Genomic DNA, 26,788 nt, shown 5'->3' with positions numbered 1-26,788 from the left:
GTCCATGGAAGGGGGTGAGGCCTATGAGCCTCCTAGGTTTTGTATTGAAGTCATTGTACCCAGAGGAGGACAGAAGATCGCTGTCCTCCGGCTACAACATGGTGCTACCCCAGAGAGTGCTGTTGAAGTTACTTTTTTACCTTCATTGCAAAACAGTGTGTTTTAATCTATTATTTTGTGACATTTGAATCTATTTAATATAGTTTTATCTAAAAAGGATAACTTTTTTAGTGTTTCACTATTTTATTTTTCTACAATTTCACTGAGGATGATGGTCCTCCCTTCCTCTTCTGATGAGCCTCCACTGGATTGGTATGGGGTCTGGGTTTCCGTGAGTGACTTTTGACAATTGTTTTGGATTCCTCATGTCTTACTCATTGATTTGAAGAAGTTTGGTCCGGATGCATGGTACTATATTTTCTGAATATAATATTATCTGCCGCTCAGAGTGAAAACAATGAATGTGTCGATGATGTGGAGAGTGGAGGGCTACTGTCAGGGTCAGAGCCACTATTGACAAGGAGAGCACGGACAGGGAAAGCAAAAGACATGACAACCATAAATTTGCTCCCCCTGAAATCACCCAGTCAAAGCCATGCTCCTTATTGTTGCAAGGCATGTGGGAGGTATTTTAATGTTAAAACATGTTTTTTTTTCAACATGAGAAAACACATCAGTGTGAGTAGTGCATCAACTCTGAGAAAGCATTCTGACAAAATGTTTAAAATCCCACACCTTGGACAAACCATATAGCTGTCATGTGTGCAGTGACTGTTTCCTTACAGAGGAATACCTTCAAAGACATACAGTATGCAAATACATACAGGGGAGAAATAATTTCACTGCCATGTGTGTGGCACTCACTTTACCCGGAAGGGACACTTGGCAGAGCATTTCAGGAAGTTACACCAAGAAGAGAAACCGTTCCACTGCCAGGTTTGTAGTTAAAGTTTCAAACGTGCTAGTATTTTGAAGGATCATATGAAATTACACAAGGGGATACACCATAAACATGCTCCCAGTGGGCTGCAGCTTCATATCTCAGAGTCGACTACACATCCACCAGCTAGTTCACACAGGGGAGAAGCGTTTTTGCTGCAATGTGTGCAGCAAATATTTCCCTAGGAAGGGATACATTAACATACACTGCATATGAGGATACACACAGGGGGGAAAACATTTTGTTGCCATGTTTGCCATAAAGGCTTCCATCCAAAGGCACACCTGACAGAGCATATGAAGAAGACAAGACACAAGGGTGGAAGTGCTCTATGAGGGGAACATAGTTCAGTCAGAATATCTGAAGAAACAGTTTAACAATGTAGGACATTCTCCTCATGTCACTTCTGTTAGTTTAATGAATCGATTGCATTGATGTATGTGGGCAATTGATATGTGTTAGTGTATTTCTTCACGTTGTCTTCTATTTGGCACTATATCAATTTATCACAAAGCATTGTACATTTGTACTGTTTTGGCATATCCAAGGGAGACAATATCAAACAGGGTAACCGTCCATGGTTGAACTAAAATGTTGGGATATTGGTGTCATTCATAAGAAAACTGCAAATACTGACACTCCTGTCCATATATAAATAAATAGGCCTAGATATGTTTTTTCTGCAACTATCTTTTAACAGATTACTTTATCCAACAAGGAGAAGGCTGCACGACACAGGGCATAGATAAATGCTGATCCTCTATCAAAAGAGGAATACCTTGCCAAGAGAACAGCACGGTATTATTCTCATGAATTTCATTATACATTTCAACTTAAATTAGTTCATTGTACACCGAGTGTACAAAACATTAGGAACACCTTCCTAATATTGCGTTGCACCCCCTTTTGCACTCAGAACATCCTCAATTCGTCAGGACATGGAGTACAAGGTGTTGAACGCGTTCCACAGGGATGCTGGTCCTTGTTGACTCCATTGCCTCCCACAGTTGTATCAAGTTGGCTGGATGTCCTTTGAGTGGTGGACCATTCTTGGAACACATGGGGAAATTGTTGAGCGTGAAAAAACGCAGCATTGTTGCAGTTCTTAACACACTCAAACTGGTGCCCCTGGCACCTACTATCATACCCTGTTCAGAGGCACTTACATCTTTTGTCTTGCCCATTCACCCTCGAAATGGCACACATAAACAAACCATTTCTCAGTTGTCTCAATGTTTAAAAAATCCTTCTTTATCATGATTGAAGTAGATTTAACAAGTAACATCAATAAAGGATCATAGCTTCCACCTGGATTCACCTGGTCAGTCTGTCATGGAAAGAGCAGGTGTTCCAAATGTTTTGTACACTCTTATGCCTGATCATGAACTACCACAGCTATCTTCAACACCAGTGAGAGACGTGCAACCAGAGTATTTCTAAATCCTAACACGACAAATAAAAGTGCAGATTTCATAAACAATGCAAAAGAGAAGTCAGTTAGTTAAACAGCTACGGACGGTTGCACAGCAATTGCAACAAAGCAAAAGAAAGGGAGGGACATTCCCAAAATGTTGAGAGGTCAAAGAAAATGAAAGCAAGTGAGCGAACATAAGAGGAGAGGGGGGAAAACTATTTTGAGAGAAAAAACTAAGTCAATAAGTTATTATGAAAACATGAAAATAGTGGGATTGAATTCTACTGTATGTTATAAACCACAATGCCTTTATGATGCAAAAACTAACCTTGGGAATATGAACTTGACATTGCCAGAAAAGGTGAGGAATGTATCTGCAATGGTTATGATATATTCGAGAAATTTGACATTACAGTATTCAGACGTGCAATACTTCAACCCCTTAAAACTGTGCTTAGGCGTGGTCTATAGTTTTCAGTAGGATACGCACATTCTCACTCAGGTTTTTATAAGTTCCAACTTTTGCGTGAAAACTAGCGCACGCATGTTTTGTGCTTATGTAGCGTTAATAAAAATAGCACATGGGTAGAAAATGTGTTGTTCAGTCTCATCCATAGATCAGATCACACAAACCAACAGTGTAAATGCCTGGCATGCCTGCACAGTAGGTGGCGGTAATACAAATACTTTCAACGTCTTGTAGGCTACATCACTGACTGACTCAAAGGGAGCAAATATACAGCCATTGGAGCAAACCCTTATCGCTTCTCTGTATGATATATATCAATGGTATACACTTTACTGTATCGGACATAAGAGGTCAACTGCTTCTTTAGAAAATGTCTAGACTACAGTTGTTACACCTATTTGTCAGTGAGCGGCTGAGAGCGGCTGCTGCTGAAATATTTGGGGCCGTGGAAAAAACTATAACGGATTACCAGGAAGAAATATCCCGTTCAAAGGAGGACAACGACCGTTTACGATCGCTGTTCGATATCGCTTTCCAACCTCAGTTACCGAAAGCAGGTTTGCAGTTTACTGATTTTCTTTTCTTTAACAAAAGCCACATTCCGTCATTCTATGTCTGATGTGCCGTCCAAAGTGCTTAACAATGGAGAGAGTGTATTCATTCACATTAGGATGTGAAATTTCATTTAGGATTGCTATGGCAAAGACATTATCTTTTAAAGCTATACATCAAGTCTCATACACAAAAACAAATATTTATTTTTGTAATGATTTGGTCACAGAAATCAAGGGAAATTACAAATAAGCATCTGGAACTTGTGTCAGGGCATATAGTGTCAGGGCATATATTCTAATAATATTTAGATTGTATGTCTAATGTCAGCATATGTGAGTTAGCTATGTTTTTGTTCTTCCCTCCAGACCCACTGCATCTCACTCTCTCCAAAGAGCTTCTCCCTGAGCATCAGCACCAGGAACAGGAGTGGAGCCCCAGTCTGGACCAGGGAGAGCCAGAGCCCACGCAGATTAAAGAGGAACCAGAGGAGTTTGGGACCAGTCAGAGGGGGGAGTTAATAACCAAAGACTCCATTTTGAGGGACTGTAATCAGAAACCACCTGAGCCACATATTTACCACATCCAAATAGTGGAGAACAGAGAGAGAGAATCGCTATCGATCAACACAACAGGAGAGATCAAAACAGAACCTGGTGAAGAGTGTTATGGTGGGTCTCACTGGGAACCAACCAGTGACTCTCAGTCCCTCTCTGCAGTAAATCCTGACAGTTCTGCAGCTCAGACGGAAAACAGTGAAAGTGACGATGGGGTGGACAGTGGAGGACTACCATCAGGGCTACAACCATTACAATCAAACAACACCCAAACCACTTCTCAAGATAATAAGACGTTTCCATGCCGTACAAAATCACGCCGCCAAAGACTAGCCACACCGTGTTTTTGCAAAGTGTGTGAAAAGTCTTTTGACTTCATAAATCATTTAATCAATCATGTGCGAATGCATGCAAAGGATAAAGATCATGTCTGTGGTGTATGTGGAAATGGCTTTGAGTCCACAGACCGCATGCTGGATCACCTGCTAACACACATTGGAGCCAAACCTTTTTGCCAGATGTGTGGTAAATGTTTCACTAATAAGGCCAACCTGAAAGTGCATATTGTGAGGGCTCATGCCGGTGAGAGACCATTTGAGTGTCCTGTCTGTGGAAAACGCTTTCAAACATCATTCATTTTAAAAACACACCAAGTCATTCATACTGGGGAGAAACCATTTCAGTGTCAAGATTGCGGTAAACATTTCAGTCGAAAAGGAAGCTTGCAGATGCACCTGAGGACACACACAAAGGAGAAGCCGCATCGTTGCCATGTTTGTGGAAAGGGCTTCCCTGTGAAGAGATCCCTGACCACACACATGACAAGTCACACAGGCTTGAAACCGCATCGCTGTGAAGAATGTGGCAAGGCCTTCGCTGTGAGCGAAGCCCTGACAGTGCATATGAAGACTCACCTAGAGGAGAAACCGCATCCATGCCATGAATGCAGCAAACGCTTCAATCGGATGGGATCCCTTAGAAGGCATATGAGCTTGATTCACAAACTGGAGAAATCGTGATTTGCGTGGGGAAAATGTGTCAGTTTAAACTAGATTTGAAAAGTACTAACTGATATCTAGAATTATATACATACTGTATCTCAGAAGTCACTGCTTTAGTTTGAAAAGGGTAGACAATAATGAATGCATGAACTTGCATAACATTGTGGGGAGCCACCGAGTGGTGTGTCGAACAAAGACCTGCTACTGGATTAATTAAAATTGCATGTTTAGAAAATGTGTATGTGACTGGTTGAACTGAAAGACCTTCCATGTGTGTGGTTTGAGGAGGCTCTTTGTTTAAATATTGAAATATGTCAAATCTATTTTGACTGTGTTGCACAAAATGTAATGGTTTAATAAAAACAAATGTTGCAAATGTTTTTTGAACAAAGGTCAATTTGGGAAAGCCTTTGTCCCTTGCCGTATTGTAAATTAAATTGGGTAGGACTTTTGGTAATAGTACGAATAGTGTAAAAGTGAGATTCTTATATACAGAAGACGCCACCACAGTACATACTTGACATGGTACTACACCCACACATATTGCTGCTGCCTGGATGGTAGAAGATTGCACAAATAGTCATCCTGACTTGAAACAGACCAATTATTTATTAAAACAGTTAAAGATGCACTATGCAGAAATCGCTCCGCCATTTCTTGGTTGCTAAAAAAGCATTTAGCACCGCTGCCCCCAAACTCTGGAAGTCTCTCCCCCCCAAGCCACCTGCAATTCAGACTCCATCACCATTTTCAAAAACAATATCAAAGCCTACTTGTTTAGTCTTGCATTCACCTAAGCTTAGCTCACCCTTACTCAGCCCTAGCCTAAGATAAGTAGCTTTTATTCATTTTATTGTCTTGTTTTATACTCTTTGGTGTGCAGTGTTCTTATGGTTTTTGAAAGGTGCTTAAAGTCCCATTTATTATTATCATTAGGGATAAGGATAACTATGGCAAGACCCTAATAGGCTAATCATCCAGCCCAGCCCCACGTTTTGACTGAGCCATTTTCCAGCTGTGTGGTCTCTCCCCTGGGTGAATTTTAAAGTGGGTGTTCAGGTGAGCCGACTGATTGAAACATTTCCCACAGATGTGACAGCGGTAGGGTTTCTCTCCAGTGTGAATGCGGTGGTGTCTCCTCAACAGGCTGATGGTGGTGAAGCTTTTTCGGCACACAGAGCAGCTGAATGGTCTTTCCTTGCTGTGCCATCGCATGTGGACTTCTAACTGACAAGAGAAATTGAAGCACTTCCCACACTCCCGGCAAGGATACACTCTCTGTATACCTTGGGCTTGATAGGGGGATCTTTGTTGAGGCAGCTTGGTGGTGTTCTGGTCTCTAACGTGTATGTGTAGACCAATACTTTCTCTTTCATATGTTCCCTGTGGCTGTGGGGCCTCATATTCTGAGAGTCCTCTCTGAATTCTATTGTTGATATTGGGTTGGGCACTGTTTTCACTCCGAGCTGCAAGACAGTCTGAATTCACGGTGAAGACGTGCTGTAAGTCACTGGTTGGTTCTAATGTGCTGTAGCCTTCTCCTTCATTCTCTATTTTGATATGCTTATTAGATATGGTTCTGGCAAAAGAGTCTCCTTCTCTGTTGTTCACAGTTTGGGGAAGATGTGAAGGCTGAGGTGGGTCCTGATCACAGTTACTTTTCAAAAAAGAAGGCGTATATATGGATTCTCCTTTGGTTTCAGACTCCAGCCCTTGAAGCTGCTCGTCCTCTGGACTGTTTCTGAGCTCCTGTTCCTCTTTAATCTGTGTGGGTTCTGGGTCCTCCTGGCCTAGACCGGGGGTCCACGCCTGCTCACGATGCTGCTGCTCAGGTGAAGATGCATCTTCGGTGAGATGGATAGTATGACAGTCTAGAGGGAAAAGAAATTAAGAAAGTCTGGTAAAGGCAATTCTATTTCAGCGAACAACACAGCATACACAATCAATTCCAACTGAAGCTGGAAAGACGGCAAACTACCAGTTTTCTATTGATAGTTCTTTGTATATATCCATAAAAATGATTCTGATATATGGCTGAGAAAAGCTGCCTGCCTGTCTGTCTGTCTCATCCCGACTTCTGACACGTTCATTATTATGGGACATCTGGAGATCGAATTTAAATATTGAAACAATGTTGCAAATGTCAGACACAGACAGCAAGGTTTATACAAGTCTCTGCTGTTAGCTCACGGAGCATTCAGAGCGCACACCGGACGCTCTAGCCAAGGAGTAAGGTTGATCCGAGCTCTCTGACCTCAACGCAGTCAAGCTAACTGGCTAGCTACTTCCAGACACATAATGAGAGAACACCCCACTCTGACCATTTTACTCACCCTAGCAGAGCTGGTTTGGCTATTTTCATGTTATCCAGAACATTGGTGACTAACTGTGCTGCTGGCAACAATTTAATTATGCTATGTTTACTGACATCAGACCTATTCAACGGGTGTAGGGCGTTCGTAAATTCATCAGTTATTCTGCCCTCTGGTACACTCAGACGAGGGTGCTCTTAAATCGGAGTAGATAGAGTGAATTTACGAACGCACCCGTAATGTAACAATGAATGCGTTCAGACCCCAGTGCAGCTCAGTGTAAACAAGCGTAATGGTAGGGTCGGTATCTAACGTACTGGGCTTTTAATTTCCTCAAATACTTAGCAATAACGTATAATGAAATTCTGGTAATGTATTTTCTATAGATTAATTGAGTCCAACAACAACCAATTCCCCCATTTTGAGAAATAAAAATAGGTTGGTAACCTAGCGTTCATTTAGCTAACTAGCTACTATACCTTTTTGAAGTAGAACGCGCTGAACAGCGATATCCAGCAGCTTTCGGAGATGATTGTTCTCCTCCTTGGAACGAACGATTTCTGTCTGGTACTCAACTATCGTACCCTTCACAGCCCCAAATATCTCATTGGCAGCCGTGGTTAATCTCTCGGTGAGAAATATATTCAACAATTCCAATTTTTTCATTTTGTTTTCTGTGTGAGTAGTATTTTCACAATCCACCATCTTTGTTTACGTCCAGTTTCACGGAAGTGACGATGATTGTGATCTTTGTTTCCGCTCTGATAGCTCTGACCGAACTAAAGAGCATCATGTGTGTATTGAAATTTTTTAATAAAATCAAATAGGGCACTTCTCCAGATTTGTCTAGTAGGGGTTCTCAAACCGCTCAGGGAATCCTAGCTATTCCATATATTTTAACTATTCCACAGCTAGCACACCGGATTCAAAAGTGAATCAATCATCAAGCCCTTGATTGAGTTATTTCAGGGCTTGTCTGGGGTGTCCCCAAGGAGAGGTTTGAGAACCACTGACATAATGAACTGAAACATGACCTCCACGGCACTCAGTTTTCCAAATGTAGCTATAACAGAAACACTTTCTCAATAAGATCAACATGTCTTTGAATGTCTCCTCTTTGTGCGACATCTGGAATAAACAGCCTGGATGAAAGCAAATTTTCATAAAAGCATTTTTATTTAGTTTCAACACCCTTTAGAGATTTAGATCATGAATATCAGGACAGGCCCAAGCAGGTACAGATACACAACAGGCTCCTCGCGCCAGATCGTAAAACTGATCAGCAGATATAATCTGATCACAGTCAACATGGAACAGGAGGTACTCAGACAACAAAATGCCACATGCTAGCAGAGAAAAATGGAAATCGTCTGTTGAATTGTAACATTGTGTATGAACAGTACAAATAGGTTCAAACTCAGACAGCAAATAAGTACTCCCTGAGAAGCTGCTTTTTCACATTTTAAGAGCAAAAAACAATTTGTAACAAAAGTTCAATAGCAAACAGGCTGGATGTTGAACAGTGAAAGGAATAATGTTTCATATTCAACTGTTTTGAGTGGGTCATGGTCAGATAAATTGGATAGGTTAAAATGTGGTCCGAACACATTTTTTGGACCAAAAATGCACTAGGAGCAGAAACAGAGGAGCATGGTGGGTGTATTAAAAAATTGACATATTTCAGTGAGTTAGCTCTTCTGTTTTGTCTTACAGAAGCTAACTTTCACAGCCAAAAAGAGTACACACCTTAATTTCATACTTAAAACCATCGTTCCACGCTTATTCAATTAACCTCAAATCCAACTTCATCCGTTCCAACAGTTCCACATTTACCGTGATCAGTCCAAAACTAGAACAAAAACTTTGTACATGAGTTATAGTCAGTAGATGTGGGACATGACAGATACAGGAGGCAAAGCAGGTTAACTATTTTAAGTGCAGTAGAATGTGTAGTTACTGTTACTCCATTTAAAGCAGTCTAGGCATACACAGTACACAAATTCACTCTTTCTGCAACAATGACTTAACATCCATAGGTGACAGGCAAAACAACATGCTTTTGTCCTTAAAATGCAAGATGGGGAATTACCTGAGGATGTTAGATATTTTTTAAATGTAATTCTGCAACCAAATGGTTGCTTTTTCATGTTCTCTTCCGGGACAAAGAAAGAACATAAATGAACAAAGATAAAATCATGACATGAGTATATCACTAGCACTGTAATCAAATAATAATAAAAGGTGCAGAAATTAAAACGCATGAAGGATTGTTTTTCCAGGACAAAAAAAGGTAACCATGAATTAAAAAGTAAAGAGTAAAAACAATACCATCTAAAACATAAAATACAATGTGTTTTAATTGAAGAAAAATAAAATAAGCCCACCAGTCCCCTCTGACATACTGTAGCAACCTTAGTCTACTCCGATGACATGGGCTGATAGACAGTGGTGGTTGGGAATCAGTAACAAATACATATATCCTCCCCAAATCAATGAAGACATCTGTCAAATCAACCCTCTATGGCAGTGATAGGTGATACCCAGCAAGTTGCTCTGGTAGTAGGTTGACGTTCAACTGGTGTTTAGTTCTGGTGATCATTTGAAATTATATTGGTGTTCATGAATGTAGGAGTTACTTTAGGTCAAGGGTCGGTCAGGGGCCGTGAACAGGGTATCAGGTGACATTAACATAGGCGTTGGTCAAGGGTCATGTACGGGGTATCAGGTAGGCCAGTCTAGCTGTCGATCATCTCAGACAGCTCCAGCAGGTAGTCATCCTCTCCCTTGCCTGGATCCAGCTCCAAGTCATCGTCCAGACGGTCATCTGTGAACTCGTTCATCAACTCGTCGAATTCGTCCATGGCGGAGGTTGAGGAGCTAGCGGAAGGGGCTGTTGTGGCCGAGCGAGACATCGCAACGCTGGGCCGCCGGGGCTTGGGCTGGATGGGTGTATTCACCACAGAGCTGGAGAGGAGAGGGGAACAGAGTTAAAGCTCATTTACCCATTGATGTTTGGCTTTATGCTAGGTTTAACCATATGACAGTATACGGGTGAGTTGTAACCGCAGAGCAGTTTGCCAGTGTTACCTCTGTGGGACTGGGGCTGCTGTGGTGATGGCTGGGCTGTGTTGGTTGACAGGGACCGCCTGGAACTCCTCTCCCAGGGGGCTGGAGCTGAGGCCAGGGCCCGGGATGGAGGGTGGTCTCCTGGAGACCACAGGGCTCATCTGCACCTTAACACTGGAGGAAGTAGAGGACACCTGGAGAGAACACATAGTTAACACAAGTTACAATAACAGTGGTTGTACAAAGTACATCTCCATATCATCACAAAAGGAACCCCTACTATGCTGAGAGAGCATCTTACTCTGTTTCACTTAGGAATTTGACGAAAATTGGACAATAGGCCATTTTTGACCAATTAATTCAACGTGGTTACAGGGTTAATTATGCATGGTTACAGGCTTAAAACAAAAACAAAGGAGTTTAGGTATTTATTCAGAGTGGTTAAGGTTAGGGCTATGGTTTTTGGGAAAGCATAACACTAAACTAGTCAAGTACTCTCCCTGCTTGCTGGACAATTTAGAATTGTTGAGGTGCAGTGGTCTGAGCAGAGCGCTCTGGTTCTGAACGTTGTGAGTTTGAGCCCAGTGTGTGTGTGTATAAATATATATGTATTTTGTTGTGAGCGCCAACGACTGCATATATTGCCCTTCTCAGGATCTTTCCAAACATCCAAAATCAACGTGTGTTTCTAGTGACCAGCCTGAGAGAGCGAGTTGAGACATACCTCTCTCCGTTTGCAGGGCAGCTCCTGCAGTGGCTCCTCCTGCACTGCATAGGTGCTATTGAGAGGTTTGACTGCAGCGACAGCAGATCTAGCTGATGTTCTTTTCTGGGCTGGTTTCACCTGGGCAGCCAGCTTCATCACAGAAGGCCTCACGTTCAGCTTGGGCCTCACTGCAACAACAGCACACAGGATGTCAGACTAATACTTTGGAGTTGATCTTTGCATAGGCTTTCTAGAGAAGTGTAGAAGAGAGCTTGTGAGAGGATTTCTCTCTGGAGGCATATACCTTTAGCTTCAGTAGCTTGCCCAGGGGACTTCTGGGCTCCATCCTGAGCCTTCTCAATCGGAAAACCTTTCACAGAGGGCCCAGGGGAGGCCGCTGCTGCTAAGGCAGCCTGCTTTGGGGGACTGGAACCTCCTGGGGAGCCTCTCTTCCTCTTGCCTGGGGCAGTGCTGGAACTCCTGGGGCTGAGTGAAGGGGAATCTGCCTCTGCCTGCCTCAGTGGAGACCCCTGCTTGGGGGAGGTGGCGCAGGGCAAAGGAGAGGCAGCCTTGGGTTTGAGGGTGATGCGCTGGCGAAGGGGGGCTTTGGGTGCCTGGGCAGGTGCCTCCAGGGTGATTGAGGGGGGAGAGGAGGCGGCAGGGGGGCTCACACGCACCCTCTTCTCCCGCTGGAGGGCGGGGCCTGTGACCTGTTTTGGGAAAGAGTCTGCCTCGGCAGAGCCCTCTGGTTGGCTGGTGGACGAGGCCTGCTCTTCCTGCAGCTGTTGCCTGCGGAGCCTCTTCTCACGCATGATCTCCTCAAAGGTCTTCACCTTCACACTGTCACCGGACACAGCATCGCTCCTACCGTTAGCAGGGCTCGCCTAAGGACCAGAGGAATAGTGACATTCAGTGACTAACAAAGCTGATTGAGTATAACTACATATTTGGATGTACAGTATTCATACAGAAGGACACAGGACACAATTCTTACCTCACTAGCAACAGAAGACTCCGTCTTCTCGGTCACCTCAGATGTTTTCTGGGTGGTAGTGCTGGCAGCTGTCAGGACAACAAAAGAATGTCTTAGAATTATACAAAACACTGCAGCTAGTTGGGTCAAGCCACCTTACAATGTAAATTACTATGAGCAATTCTAAAAGGTTTATATCAATAATAAACTCCTTACCAGAAGAAGCTGCTTTGTTGATGCGCAGTCCCAGGGGCTTCTTGGTGCCTCCCTCTCCAGAGGCTGAGCCTGGGATTTTTCCATTGGACGCCTCCTGTCCCCGGGCCTGCATCTTGGCTGCCTTCTCTCTGCGAATCTCCTCCAGGGTCTTCACCTTAACTCCACCTCCAGGAGGTGTGCCCCGGCTGGGCATGGCTGGCTCAGTTGGTCCCTGGGAGTTCCCTGGAGATGCTTCCATAGCCTCCTGCTTGGCCTTTCTGAGGCTGGGGCCTTGCTGCTGGTCCTCCTCCAGCTTTCTCTTGGCGTGGAGGATCTCTGAGAAGGTCTTCACGTGGCTGGCTGCAGGTTTGCCAGTGGTGCCTCTCTTTGAGACCTTGCTGGTACCAGGAGTTAAAGGGAGAGGGTGGTCCCCCGGAGCTTGTCCTTGGGACTTGGCCAACTTCTCCTGCCTGATTTCCTCCAGGGTTTTGATGCGGATTATTTCAGGTGCTGTATTCTCACTGTTGCTCTCAGCTGAGGGAGAGGTTAGAGATTAAAAAACAAACAATAATACATTTCATTCAACATATACAAACAAAAATAATTGTATACTGTTAAGATAATTGTTTCTAATGAAGATTGTATGAGCCACCCAACGCTCTTTTTGCAGGACATATGTTAATTGTGAGAGGAGGCGAGTTAATGATTTTACCTGATTCAGAGGCAGTAGTGGGTTCAACAGGTAATCCCAATCTATCCCTGACAGGTTTCAGAGCTAAGGGTTAAAAAAAAAAACATGAAATGAATCCAAATTATCAATGACAATTACTTTAAACAACGCTTTTACTTAGTATCGAACAATTATGCATCTCCTGTGGCACAGATGGTTCTAGAGGGAATCTAACGTGGATTCCTTCGTTCCAGAACAGACACCTGATTCTGCTTAACCACTAATCAGGGACTTGAACCAATGATGCGATTCAATTAATGCCCTGGGTATGCCCCAGGTGAACCTGGTTAGTGCTGATTTCATTGATTTGGAAGCAGGCTGCCTCCCAGGTGTGAGCCAGGGGTGTAATCATTAGTCCAAACAGTAAAATAAGTTTGTTGGACAAATTCAGGTAGGTCCCTCCCTATTTTGTTTACTTCCATTTAAAAAATATTTTTCAACAGAATTGGCATAATGAATACACCCCAGGTGCCCCGTTCTAAAAGTGACCTAGGTTAAAGAGCCACTTCCCCTAAAAAAAACAACTAATCCCTTTGAAAATGGCATCGATACGAGTCAAACATTTAATCTCGTCTCAAAATTGACTACAAAGTGTAAATGGGATGATTTGTCAGTCTCACAAGTTAAGGTTGGGTTTGAATTACAATTATGTCAACAATTCATGGCCCCCTTTGCCAAGCTCCACATACAAATCGCTCCTTCATTGAATGGGACTCCGTTGTTTCATCGCCCCTAGCACGTTAAAAGGATCACTGCCGTTTGAGAATGAATAGCCCTATACAGATTGACTATGACTAGTTTGCATGCCCTGCTGAAGGACCCTAGTACCATACCATGCGGAATAAGTGGTTGAAGCTTGTTGGTCTCCAAAGATGGTGAGTATAATGTTAGCTAGACCATACTGCTGGTTATGTATATTTAGACAATCATTATCATCGCTAGCATAGTTGACGTTACCTAGCTAGCTACCTAGCCAGAAACAGACGAGACCTTCATTACATTCTCTCTAGTCGGAACGTAGCTATGCCACGACCAGAACAGTGCAGAGCTGCGTGAGATACGACTTGGAAAACGTGCCTCAATTCAGGTATGGGAGATGGCAGCATACTCCTAATTATCCCATTACCTGAACTTACAAATCAAGAAGCTTGAAAGACTGCAAGTTTTTAATGACTGCTAGTTTTTGTCAGCATGCTAGGCTAGCTAATGCTATAACAGCCCATTGGAATCAACAACAGTTCTGGTAGCTACTCACCTCAATGCTAGACGTCACATTTTAATGGAATCCAATGGGCTGCTATAGCATTATCTAGCCTAGCATGCTGACGAAAAGCTAGTAGCAAAACCTTTGTCATGGTTGTGATGTTGCCAGATTGACTTTAGATGCACTATAAGTTCAGCCAGCTAACGAAGATTGAGGGGACCACAGTATTTCAGCTAGCTAACATCAAGCATTGCTAACTATTTTTTGACAAACTTAATCATAGTAATGGCAACATTGCCATTTCTCTCAAGTAAATTTGACATATGGTAAAGTTGTTTCCTACTAACTATTTGCCCACTTTAGCAATGTCATCTTTCTATGCCACTTTAAATTAGTGGAATTTATACTAAACAGTCAGCCTCCGAGGTGCAACCCATGTTAATGGCACAAAAATGTATTGGATGCAGCTATGGCTAATACAATATTTTCTTGTATTAAATCATTATAGTGAATAAATTGCATATAGGCTGTGATTTACTTAGAATTAAATAAACAAAAAATATCTTTAGGCTCAGTCTACAGTGCCTTTGAATTCACTTTTAGAAACACGTTTAGCCAGCCTGTGGTTTCAGGCTCATTGGAGAGCAGGCCAGCAGTGGAGAATACCATCTCTGCACTTGCAGAGCTACTGGGGATGCTAAAAATCCTTCTGGCCACTCTTGCCAGGCTGGACAGGGATGCAGTTGTTTTAAAACTTTTCTATAGGTAGGCCTAAAGGTTTTTAGTCAAATTAACCCTATCAAATCAGAAAGCTCCTTAAAGAGGTGATATGTCAGGCCTAATGGACCAAAATCCAGAATAACCTTTTGTATAGATAATAGAATGGAAATGAGTGCAACTTTTAAAGAGATCAGATTTTTTTTTTTTTTTTTTTTTATAAATACTTTTCTACAATGATACATACAGCTAGCAAAACACCTTGTTCCTTTCTGTTGGCATGTGAACGTAGTACACTATCATGCTTTTGGGATTTGGGTCTTTTCAGACTGCACAATGATTTTTTAGTTGTTGACACTACATCACCACACTACCTCTCTTGCTTTTGGTCCTCCTCATCTTTGTAAGTCACCTTGATTTTGTACCTGTATGTTTAATCACTTCCTTTATGAAAATATTTAGCAAACTCCATGACAGTAGCTATAGCAGCACACAAGTAGCCTACAAATGCATACTGGGGCGGGCATGCCCTGAGCTCGAAGTGAGCACTACTAGAACGCTCCAGTCAAATTGGGCACGCTCTGGAACCAGCCTGATCACTGTGTTAGGTAGGTTTAGTCTGACCTGTTCAGACTTCAACTTTAACATTGGTAGTACCTGATGCACAAACATATACTATCTCTGCCATTGGTAATAGAATATTTAAAGCTTGCGCCGGCATTTAACCATACATCTGCTTGTAGTTATTGAACTCAACCTGCAGGAAGTTTGTTGTGATTGAGTGGGAGGAAACAGCTGAAGGCAAGGTTCTGACAGATCTGTGTCTTGGTGGTGGCAAAGACACACCCAAGAAACATCCACATCAAACGACACCCCCAACTCAACTCGTTTGGCTTCTGTCGTGGCCGCTAGCATTTCTATAGGAGCAAGTCAAAAAACGAGGCCAAATCAACGGGTGCAGTTCACCTTTAAGCACGTGGAGTAATGAATAGGATTCTGTTTTCACACGTAATTGAAAACAATATCTGCCTTCCAAATGACAACTAGACTGAACAAAAATAAACGCAACATGTAAAGTGTTGGTCCCATGTTTCATAAGCTGAAATAAAAGATCCCAGAAATGTACCATATGCACAAAAATCGTATTGATTTTGAGTATTGGTGCCCTCCCAGGCCCACCCACGGCTGCTTCCATTGCAGTCATGTGAAATCAGTAAATTAGGGCCTAATTTATTTCAATTGACTGATTTCCTTCTATGAACTGTAACTCAGTAAAATCTTAGAAATTGTTGCATGTTGCATTTATTTTTGTTCAGTATAGTTGTAAAATTCTAACATGTTTTATAGGACAGAGTTGTTTCTGAACAATACACGACGCTGCATTGTTGACCGAATGGCACAGATTACCGTTCCATTCGAGCAGGCAGTGTGCCTCCCTCACTGGTTTCGCTTGCGACGAGCCATAGCCTGGTTCAACCCAGTTCCATCTTAATGTAACTCAATTTGTACAACCAGGGTCATTTTCATCAAGCACAGAAGACAAACCGGAAGGGACCATTAATACCTGTCCAATAAATACTAATTTTAGTTTTCCATTGCCAAAAACGTCTAAATGTTTTCTGCAGCAAACAGAGGAAAAAAGGCTAACATGACATTTCAATTATATTTTCTAAATAAAGAACTAGTATTCCTAATAGTCTGAAGTAAATCAATCCATTGGGGATATTTGGTTGTCATTTCCCTTCGCATACCTTTCTGAGGAGGCAGGTCCGTTTCACCCGTGTCCATTTTCCTCCCGAGGCGCTCGGCCAGACAGCGTTTCATTGGCAGGTCACCCCCGGCAGGAACTTCTAAAAGGTCAGAGGTCATAGAAGCTTAGTGTTGGTGACCAATGGTACCACCAACAACGAGTGTAATTTTGTAGTTCATTTACCTCTGTAACAATAATTATTATTATTTGGGGGTGCTTAAATTTTTCCACTTAGACTTGACAAATGTCATGGAAATGTGTTTTTGCATATCCCAACTGGGGTCACAGCCAGCATCAATTGAGGTTAAGTGCCTTGCTCAAGGGCACAGCGACAGATTTTTTTTACCTTGTCGGCTCCGGTATTCGAACAAGCAACATTTTGGTTACTGGCCCGAAACTAACCTTGAGGATACCATTGACTGGCAGTGACTTCCTTACATTTTATAGATAAACAAGATAATAGAAAACACTTACCTTTGACTATTATTCTCTTCCCAAGCCTGTCCGCAACATTGCGTCTCACGGTCTCTTCACCAAAGACCACAGTGTCTGAGGGGGCAGCAAGCATATGTTACAAATGTCATGTAGCAAGTGTGTGTTCATATGTACTCGTGCGATTCACTTCAACAATATTCAATCTGGGATCTTGTGTTAATCTATACACAAGGCTCAGTTAGATCAGTGTTCAATGATTCTTACCATCCTTGGCTGTAAAGAGAGATGGACGGATGAAGGATCTCATGTTCTCCTTCTCTCCGCTGGCACCATTGTTCCGCTGATCTGAGCTCTGGCCAGGAACTGGATAACCTGACAAATAACAGTTGATAAACTCACACCTCATAATTTACAGCATAATAACACAAAAGGCAATAGTAAATGTATTTGGGAGGTAAGAGGAAGGATGAACTCACCAGCTCTCCTCATACTGGCTTTCAGCGCTTTCCTCAGTCTGATCTCCTCCAAGGTTCTGACACCAAAGTCCAGCGAATCATCTGTGCCAAAGAAACACCGTTAGCCAATCACAGAGGGTCATAGGGTCCGCTCAAAGAAAATGGGTTCACTCCAGTCTCCTTTTCACCTCATTTAACACCTGATTTACTTAACAAAAGGAACACCTCAATAGGTGGTCCAGGTACAGTGCCTTCAGAAAGTATTCACACCCCTTGACTTTTCCCACATTTTGTTGTCTTACATCCTGAATTTAAAATACCACTTTCTGTACGAACCCTGAATTAATGTATTTTAAATTCAAGGACTTAAGTACTTTTTAAAGCACTAATATTTATTTTCAAAGATCATCAATTTGGTCAGGTCGGAGTTGTAAATGAGAACTTCGTAATAGCTCATATTATGCAATTGTTTCTAGTCGCCACCAGATGGCAGTATATAGCTACAACCTCATGAAAAAATGAACTTCGTATTCATCACTACCTTGCAAGTTCTACTCGTTAATACATTTTCACCACGTATTTAATACATACATGAGTGTTAGTACTGATGATTTTGTCATTTGAGTACTGATGAGAAGAAAATTGGGACATGTCTACTGGTGAACACACATTTCCCATTTGCATTACTAGACAAATCCAGCTTAATGATGACTTTTTAATTGGGCATTTGGGAAGATACTACTTAATAGCATCAAAAAGGCATCTTGCTTCCGACTGGCAGCTTTGGTGCCGCAGGTTGGGAGAAGGGCGGGTGGGCTTTTCGAAGCACTAATAATTCAAGCATCAATGTAATATATCCTATATGCAATTGTTCCTAGTCACCACCAGACAACAGTATATCTCCAAAACCTCAAAAAAGTAACTGACTATGCATTACCTTACACCTTCTACTCAATAATACGTGTTTCACTACATAGCTTAAGTGGTGAGTTAGGACTGATTTCCTTATATGATCTGTAACTCTAAAATCTTTGAAATTGTTGCATGTGTCGTTTATTTTTGTTCAGTGTACATAGTATTACATTGTCTTTATATTTAAAATGTTATTTATTTCACAAATTTTTTGGTCCCACAGGATTTCCCAACACATGAACGTGAATTCTGACAGCGAAAAATGCCCTTAATCGACTCTAAAATGTATTCTATACACATTTGAAGAAAAACAAGTTATTCATGTGTTTGACAAGATTAAAGATTATATCAGGGGACCCCTATTTAAATTTTAGGGTACCCCACATGGGCCCTGGAACGCAGGTTTGGGAACCCCTGCACTACTAACCTCTTTCCCTGCTTGCTTCAATGCTTCCTATCTAAGTGCATCTCCTTTGCCTAATTCATTGCAGCCTCACTCACCACTGTCTCTAACTACTCTATAAAAAAAAATGTATTTTGTTATCCGAACTTATAGTAACCCATCTTTTGATTATAGCTAGCTTAATTTCAGTCAAATGCTGCTGCCGAGGTCAGGCTCCATTCAAGGTTAGCTTCTAACTTCATCCTTCTAGCAAGCTATCTACCTAGCTAATAGCCAGAGCCCTTGAACTACATTGAAATCGGACTTATATATAAGCGACTATTTGCCAGTTGTATACTCATTCTTCAACTGAATCTACATGTGCCCGGCATTTTAGCTATCGATGTGACGTTTGGCGGCACTTAGTCAGTTCTGCACCTGGCTGGTTGAGTTGCAGTGTTGGTGGAATGAGCGAGTTCGCCTGGCAGCAAGAGCGCAAAACACGTGAGGGTAAAAAAAACATCTGCAGTCTGCCTGGAAGGTCTTTCAATTACAACACTGTTTTGTCAATGAGGCACTGAAAAGCGAAGCCGTCAACTGAAGTTTGAGCCCTACCCTTGAAGCGTTTCAAACTAAATCTGTGTTAAAACATGCATTGTTTAAGATGTTGATATCTATACTATGTGTTCTGTTTCTTTGTCCTCTTCTTACCTGAGGTGGAGCCCACGGCCATCTTCCTGGGAGAGACCACTCTGGATCCGTCTGAGCCAGACCTGCTGTCCTCCCCCTCTGACAACTGATCTGCACGCACACACACACACACACACAAACCCCCATTTGTCAAATGGCATTTTTCTAATTATTCTGGGAAAAAACTATTGTACTGTACCCAAAAATATCAATACCATTTCCACCATTGAATATAATTTTCACCTAGCACTTTAATCACCTGCTCCACTGTCTCTGCGCAACTGCCCCTTTAAGAGCTCCTTTCTGTGACTGCGCTGTCTATCTTTCCACTGTATCTTTCCATTGCTAAGCTCCTTCTTGCCCTACGGTCTACATGCTGTTCAAATTTTATATTGCTTTTATTGTTTCTTTCTACAACGTTTGCTCTTCCTTTCTAGTGATGTGTGTAAAGTGTGTTGCGACCTTTGTAGATTGCACTTTAAATAAACTTGATATGACGTTTCTCACCATCTTCATCCTCATCTTCGTCATCTGCCGGGTTAATAACCACAGGCGGGTGAGTGGGGCTGGGAACGTTCTCCTGAGTCTCTGCCTTAATGACCCCACGGAGCTGGGGATTGGCTGGGCTGGGGATGGGGACAGGAGGCAAAGAATCCTCATGAGGCTCCTCTTCTTCTTTCAGGGCCGAACCTGAGTGAAAAGACAATCAAGCTCAGAAACTATGGATAAACTCTGGTTCTGGTGAAGAATAGGTTCATAAGTGAGTCCAAATATGTTATTCATCTGCTGATACACTACCATGTCAAGTGAAAATCATGTCAATAACATGTTTATGAGCCATGCGATGCTAAGGAGATAAAGATCAGTAAGTTAACGGTGGCTTGGTCAGGATCGGCCTCTTCAGAGCGACTACTCACTTTTGTTGGGCGGTACGTATTGGCCGTCTATTAAGCGTGGTTTCTCGTGGTGGAAGGCACAGTGCGGCTTCTGGCAGCCAGCAGGCTGGTTCTCCCAGTAACAAGCAATCTCCTTCCTGTTTTTCTGTAAGAGGGGAAGAGGTATAGAGAGCAAGTCAGAAAATGTAGCATAATGTCTTGCAACATGAGTCTTCATGAAAGCTCACTTTAAAAAAACAAAGTGAAATTCATCCCTTAAAAGCTATGACTGATTGCCTCAAAATGGCCAGGTGAAAAACTAGAGAATATGGTATTACTGCGAGGAGACCAAAAAAATGATTTAAATGGCCTCTGGACTTGTCGGGGGGACAAGTCCAGAGGCACACAACCCCCGACCCAGGTTAAGAGAGGGTATTTCTCTACACCTCTAATGGCAAATCGAGACACACACAGCCTTGAGTATGCAAAGCTTTAAGGGGATATTCCTGAAATACTTTTTTGGCTTGCGTGACAAAATTGAGGCAATAATGAGCAAAGATGGTCTACTGAAAAAGAGAGCACAATCGTTACCTTGATCTCCATGTGGCGGAACTTGCAGACCTGTCGGAAACAGCGGCTCTCCTGCCACAGGCTGCAAACGACCTCACTGCCCATAGCGGCTTCACAGTGTCTGAAGGGGCAAGTGTCACCCTACACCAGGAGACAAAAACACAACCTTGTTAATACTTAAATCTGAGAACTGCATTTACACCACCAAAACACAGCAACACAGAAAACGCTACAGTGCTTGTTTCTCTTTGTTATGACCCCTACCTTAGCGCAGTTGGAGTAGTAAAAGAAATAGCAGTCATCTCCATGGTTAGTCATGTTCAGGATGGTGGACTGGATTCACGTCCAGGTCAGGGATGTTCTCTTCAGGGCCAACAGGACTCTCCCTGGGCTGGCAACAGTGAAATATAAGCCATGGTCATTTCTCTGCCATTAGTGGATTTGATTGCTTCACTGTGGTGGCAACAGAACTCCACAGAGTTGAATTTGAATTTCTTTGAGGACTATGGTGACATACAGGTAACTGACTAAATAAAGGAAACACCAACATAAGTGTGTCTTAATTAATAGGGTGTTGGGCCACCACGAGCAGCCGGAACAGCGTCAATGCGACTTGGCATAGATTCTACAAGTGTCTGGAACTCTACTGGAGGGATAAAACACCACTCTTCCACAAGGAATTACATCATTTGGTGTTTTGTTGATGGTGGTTAGTGCTGAGTGATTAACCTCCATTTTTTTTTTTTAAAAAGCACGAATTTACTGACATCGGTTCAATAATTTGAATTCCACTTCGTTACGTCTTTTTCTTCCTGTGAGCTCAATGTGCAGTTCTTGTCAAGATATATCAGATGAAGCCTGAACTATGCAATGTAGAAGGGAGTTGTAGTTTCCAGTAGGCCAACATTCTACATAGTGTAGCTCAGAAAACATGGTAATTAACTACAATGACCATAATCCACTGTGCCTTCAATTAAACCCAGAAATCTGCTCCTTTTATTATCTGTTCCCAACGCACTAGACGACCAGTTCTTACAGCCTTTAGCTGTACCCTTATCCTACTCCTCCTCTGGTGATGTAGAGGTTAATTCAGGCCCTGCAAACCCCAGTACCACACCTATTCCCCCAGGGACTATCATTTGTTGACTTCTGTAACTGTAAAATCCTTGGTTTCATGCATGTTAACATCAGAAGCCTCCTCCCTAAGTTTGTTTTATTCACTGCTTTAGCACACTCCGACAACCCTGATGTCCTAACAGTGTCTGAATCCTGGCTTAGGAAGGCCATAAAAAATTCTGAAGACTACATCCCCAACTACAACATTTTCCGCCAAGATAGAACTGCCACAGGGGGCAGGGTCGCAATCTACTGCAGAGTTCTGTCACACTATCCAGGTTTGTGCCCAAACAGTTCGAGCTTCTTCTTCTCAAAATCCACCTTTCCAGAAATAAGTATCTCACTGTTGCCGCTTGCTATAGACCCCCCTCAGCCCCCAGTTGTGCCCTGGACTCCATACGCGAATTGATTGCCCCTCATTTATCTTCAGAGTTCGTACTGTCAGGTGACCTAAACTGGGATATGCTTAACATCCCGGCCATCCTACAATCTAAGCTAGATGCCCTCAATCTCTCACAAATTATCAAGGAACCTACCAGGTACAACCCCAAAACCGTAAACACGGGCACCCTCATAGATATCATCCTGACCAACTTGCCCTCTAAATACACCTCTGCTGTCTTCAACCAGGATCTCAGCGATCACTGCCTCATTGCCTGCGTCCGTAATGGGTCCGCGGTCAAACAACCACCCCTCATCACTGTTAAATGCTCCCTAAAACACTTAAAACTCCTGCTTTCCTTACAGTTCTCTGCTGCCAATGACTGGAACGAATTGCAAAAATCACTAACTTTAAGCATCAGCTTACCGATCACTGTACCTGTACACACCCAATCTGTAAATAGCCCACCCAACTACGCCATTCCCCAAATTGCTATTTATTTTTGCACCCCAGTATCTCTACTTGCACATCATCATCTGCACATCTATCACTCCAGTGTTAAGGCTAAACTGTAATTACTTCACCAGGCTTATTTATTGCCTTACCCCCCTAACCTTACTACATTTGCACACACAGTATATAGATTTTTCTATTGTGCCCCCCCATTGTGTTATTGACTGTACATTTGTTTATTCCATGTGTAACTCTGTGGTGTTGTTTTTGTCTGATTGCTTTGCTTTATCTTAGCCAGGTCGCAGTTGTAAATGAGAACTTGTTCTCAACTGGCCTACCTGGTTAAAAAAATGTGTTTTTTTTAAAGTAATTTTTTGGGGGAGTGAGATCTGGTGACTGACACAAACACACCCTTTAAACCCTATGCTCCTTTGAGACCCCCTTTTCAAAGTCACAGCTCTTTTCTTCTAGCCACGGTAGCCAAAATAATGGACAACTGGCCCTAAACATGGTGGGATGCTAATTGCTTAATTCATTCAGGAACCACACCTGTGTAGAAGCACCTGCTTTCAATATATTTTTTATCACTCATTTACTCAAATGTCCACGACAGGAATATGACCCAGAGTAGAAGTTGCAGAGAAACTAAACTCTGCTTGAAAGGGTTGTGGGGCTAAACTCACCTGTAGTGGCTAAGAAGATTCCTCCCTTCCTCACACACTTCTGATAGGGTGTCTCCGTGGCAACAAAGGTCCTGAAGGAACACTGGATCCGTGAGATAAGAGGAAAAAGGGAAGGTCCAGAGACACTCGTCGTCCTATGACCTCCCTTATGACTCCTTCCAGCCAGACTGCTAAGCATTACAGATGGATGGTGCAAGAACGTCCTTTTTTTTTTGTTGATTATTTTTTGTTAATGGGGGGGAATAATGTGAGATAGAAGCGAATCCAAAAAGACAGCCAGAGAAAAAAAAGGAGGTTTTGAAAGAGAAAAAAAATGGGGTGAAGAGAGGGTGGAAGAAAAATCTTCGACTTCTTCTTAAACTGGATGGCATAAAGGATGCTGTAGAAAAATATAAGTAAGGGTGGGGCTTCTAGGGATTCCAGCAGGCAAAAAGTCTGGAGTGGAAAAAAAGTGGTGGGAATTTCACATAAAATCTTCTGTGAATCTACTTTCTTTATAATGAACTCTATCCCCCATCCAAAGATCTTCAGGAACGGACAAGAAGCTGCTTCTTAACCTAGATTTAAATAAAACAAAAACACTCCCCTGGAGAACTGAATAGAAATTGGTTAGAGTACAGGACAGAGAGAGACTTGCACACAAACACAGTATCTGAACTGCAGTTTCTCACCAAAGTGTAGTTAACAACATCAAGAGAGAAAATGTAGAACATGACAAGGATGTGCCAACACCATCCACAATAACATATGATTAACCATTGTTTCCCAACTCCGGTCCTGGAGTATCCCCAACAGCACACATTTTGTTGTAGCCCCTGACAAAAACATCTTTCCAACTCAGCAATGGCTGGATGATTAGTTGAGAAGTAATATCAGGTGTGCTTGTCCAGGGACACAACAGAAATATGTAATGTTGGAGATAGAGGAAAAGAGTTGGGAAACATTGTAGAGCATGGGTCAAACTGAATTTGACTATAACAGACTACACAACTGGGTATTGTGTAATCCATTATTGGGAGCTCAATCAGCTCATACTACTTCATATGTTTGGATATCAACCCATTGCTGCAATTTTATGTATTTCATTTTGAATAATGAAATGTTAAACTGTATGTTGTTTGTAACATTTGACACATCTGTACCAGAGGCCCCCACAACATCTTGTTAACTTGAAGGGCCTCGATGTAGGTTTGCAATTTCGATGAGTAACATACCGCACTGTTATCGTACAATCCAGGACAGACATATCGAATAATGTAATTAGGCAGTTAAACAGCTAAAAAAACACGTTATTTAAACGTAAAATTATAAAACACTAAATATATTGGCAAGACGAATTACCAGAATTACTGGGCGAATGCGATTTTCATCTTCATACGTGGTAGTTACTGAAAACACAAAATGCATTGCAACATTAATAGATAGCTAACGTTACTCATGTTAACGTCACAATATGAATGATTTAGAAAAAGAACGTTCCAAATTACGATACACGCGTTTGTAACCATCTTGCCCCACATCAAAATGACTAACGTTAGCTAAGGTAACTAGAAACAAATCGTTCTGCTTGTATTTATATTGACGTGTGTATTATGTAAATCGTTATTCACATTCAGGGTTCCCTGACATAAGACTCCCTGATCAAATAATGGCTGAATAAACTCCAAAGCCAAGTTACCTGGCTAACGTTAACTAGTTACAGTAACAGTTAGCTAAATAATAGAAACAGTCACTTGCTATTTTAGGTACGTTATTGCAAATGAAATGTCTAGCCGTTCTTAGCTAACTAACGTTAAACTCAGTCACCGTTATGTCATTGGCAAAATTAACTGGATGGTAATTGTATTTAACTAACGTTAGCTAGTTACCCGCTATGTATAGACTCTGGTTACAAGGCCTCGATGCTAGCAACTAACATTATACTTCTTGGCCTAGCCAAACTCTGTGGCCTGGTTGTTAGCGACGAGGCTCGAGCTAACTCGTTGTTGCTAACATTAGCTAGCTAACTCGGACGTTTTACACCTCGCTTCCAAATAACGATCTACCCTTAAATAGTAATGCAATGACATCAAGACAAAACAATGATTTAATAAAGCGAGTTAGTTACCAGTATTACAAAAAAGGTTAAAATGTTTGTCCCACTACAAGAGAAACAACACGTCCGCCGGGTTCCTTGCTGCGCAGCACTGGAGCCTGGAACAAAATGGCGTAGACTCACACAAAGAATAGACATAGAAAATCGAATGCTAGATCAGAGATTAACAATTCAAAGTTATCTTTTTGGAGCTTTACAGACATAACTATAACGCACGTGTGTATTTTAATATACGATCTCAATAAGATCTGACTTTATGGACAAAAAAAATAAGTAAACTTATTTTCCATATCCATAAAGTCTGAGATCTTATTGGAAAATGCATGCACATTCTATTTACTTTTTGTCTATGGTCAATAGTCACCACAGACAAAAGGGAAACCAGTATCTTCGACGTCACTTACTGTATATTACGTCACGATTTATGTCAGTCTACCTGCTAGTTGAACAATTCAAGTTGAACTTGTTAGACCTTTACAGACATAACTATCACACGTGTATTTTAATAACAATGATATGTTATCATGTTTATGTATAAACTAACTTTTTTCTCCATAAAGTCTGAGATATTATTGGAAAATGCATGTGCATTCTATTTACTTTTTGTCTATAGTCAATAGTCACCACAGACAAAAGGGGAAACCAGTATCTTGTCACTTACTGCATTGTCACAATTTATGCCCCCCAAATGTATTTGATTTTATTTCCAATCTGATCACAAGCTGAATATCATGCCCATCATGTGTACATGCTTTTTAGTGTATGAAGACAACGGGGATGTACGATATGCCTTGTACGCTAGACTCAAAAATAGAGATTGTGTATACTGTTCTTTGCCTAAAAATATCTAGACATACTTTATCTGTTTATTCCATGTGTAGCTGAGGTAAGCAACATATCAAATATATGTTTGTCTGGATTGTTTTGGAATGAGGGTCTGCACCGACCACCCTTTTTACATTAGTAATTTTAGCAGACACTTCATATGCAGTGACTTATAATCAGTGCATTCAAGCAAAGAACATTACAGGACACAAACATCTTCCATTAATTGATTGCTTGATTAGCTTATTTACAGTTTTTCCCTATTAATTTAACTTCATTAATTTCTCCCCCAATCCTAGTCAATAATTCACTCATGTGTTTCATCTTAT

General features: G+C 41.9%; 3 protein-coding genes across 8 annotated transcripts; 1 reads left to right on the top strand and 2 right to left on the bottom strand.

Moving 5' to 3' along the window:
* Nucleotides 1-3,059: 3,059 nt before the first annotated feature.
* Nucleotides 3,060-5,330, top strand: LOC129843460 (zinc finger protein 391-like). The gene is made up of 2 exons (XM_055912184.1): nt 3,060-3,380; nt 3,744-5,330. Exons 1-2 carry the CDS (start codon nt 3,194-3,196, stop codon nt 4,949-4,951), a joined length of 1,395 nt encoding a protein of 464 aa, XP_055768159.1. The 5' UTR covers nt 3,060-3,193; the 3' UTR covers nt 4,952-5,330.
* Nucleotides 5,331-5,372: 42 nt separating this feature from the next.
* On the bottom strand, nt 5,373-7,976 carry LOC129843464 (zinc finger protein 583-like). The gene is made up of 2 exons (XM_055912195.1): nt 7,725-7,976; nt 5,373-6,804 (listed from the first exon to the last, which is right to left on the bottom strand). Exons 1-2 carry the CDS (start codon nt 7,948-7,950, stop codon nt 5,903-5,905), a joined length of 1,128 nt encoding a protein of 375 aa, XP_055768170.1. The 5' UTR covers nt 7,951-7,976; the 3' UTR covers nt 5,373-5,902.
* Nucleotides 7,977-8,402: 426 nt separating this feature from the next.
* On the bottom strand, nt 8,403-25,755 carry LOC129843424 (zinc finger CCCH domain-containing protein 11A-like). Of its 6 annotated transcripts, none has more exons than XM_055912159.1 (19): nt 25,647-25,755; nt 24,881-24,927; nt 23,540-24,096; nt 21,170-21,296; nt 20,927-21,046; nt 20,378-20,501; nt 19,968-20,150; nt 19,482-19,571; nt 17,498-17,578; nt 17,286-17,393; nt 17,061-17,135; nt 16,588-16,686; nt 12,898-12,960; nt 12,207-12,719; nt 12,012-12,079; nt 11,322-11,901; nt 11,036-11,205; nt 10,333-10,505; nt 8,403-10,209 (listed from the first exon to the last, which is right to left on the bottom strand). In XM_055912159.1, exons 4-19 carry the CDS (start codon nt 21,221-21,223, stop codon nt 9,981-9,983), a joined length of 2,730 nt encoding a protein of 909 aa, XP_055768134.1. In that variant the 5' UTR covers nt 21,224-21,296; nt 23,540-24,096; nt 24,881-24,927; nt 25,647-25,755; the 3' UTR covers nt 8,403-9,980. The 6 variants fall into 6 exon arrangements, with proteins under 6 accessions (XP_055768134.1, XP_055768138.1, XP_055768122.1 ...); XM_055912163.1 differs by having other exon boundaries at nt 23,540-23,610; XM_055912147.1 differs by having other exon boundaries at nt 23,540-24,927.
* Between the last annotated feature and the right edge of the window lie 1,033 nt (nt 25,756-26,788).

Source organism: Salvelinus fontinalis, chromosome 3, assembly GCF_029448725.1.
Source record: "Salvelinus fontinalis isolate EN_2023a chromosome 3, ASM2944872v1, whole genome shotgun sequence".
NCBI classification, from domain to species: Eukaryota; Metazoa; Chordata; class Actinopteri; order Salmoniformes; family Salmonidae; genus Salvelinus; species Salvelinus fontinalis.
This window is presented reverse-complemented; position numbering and strand designations above follow the sequence as displayed.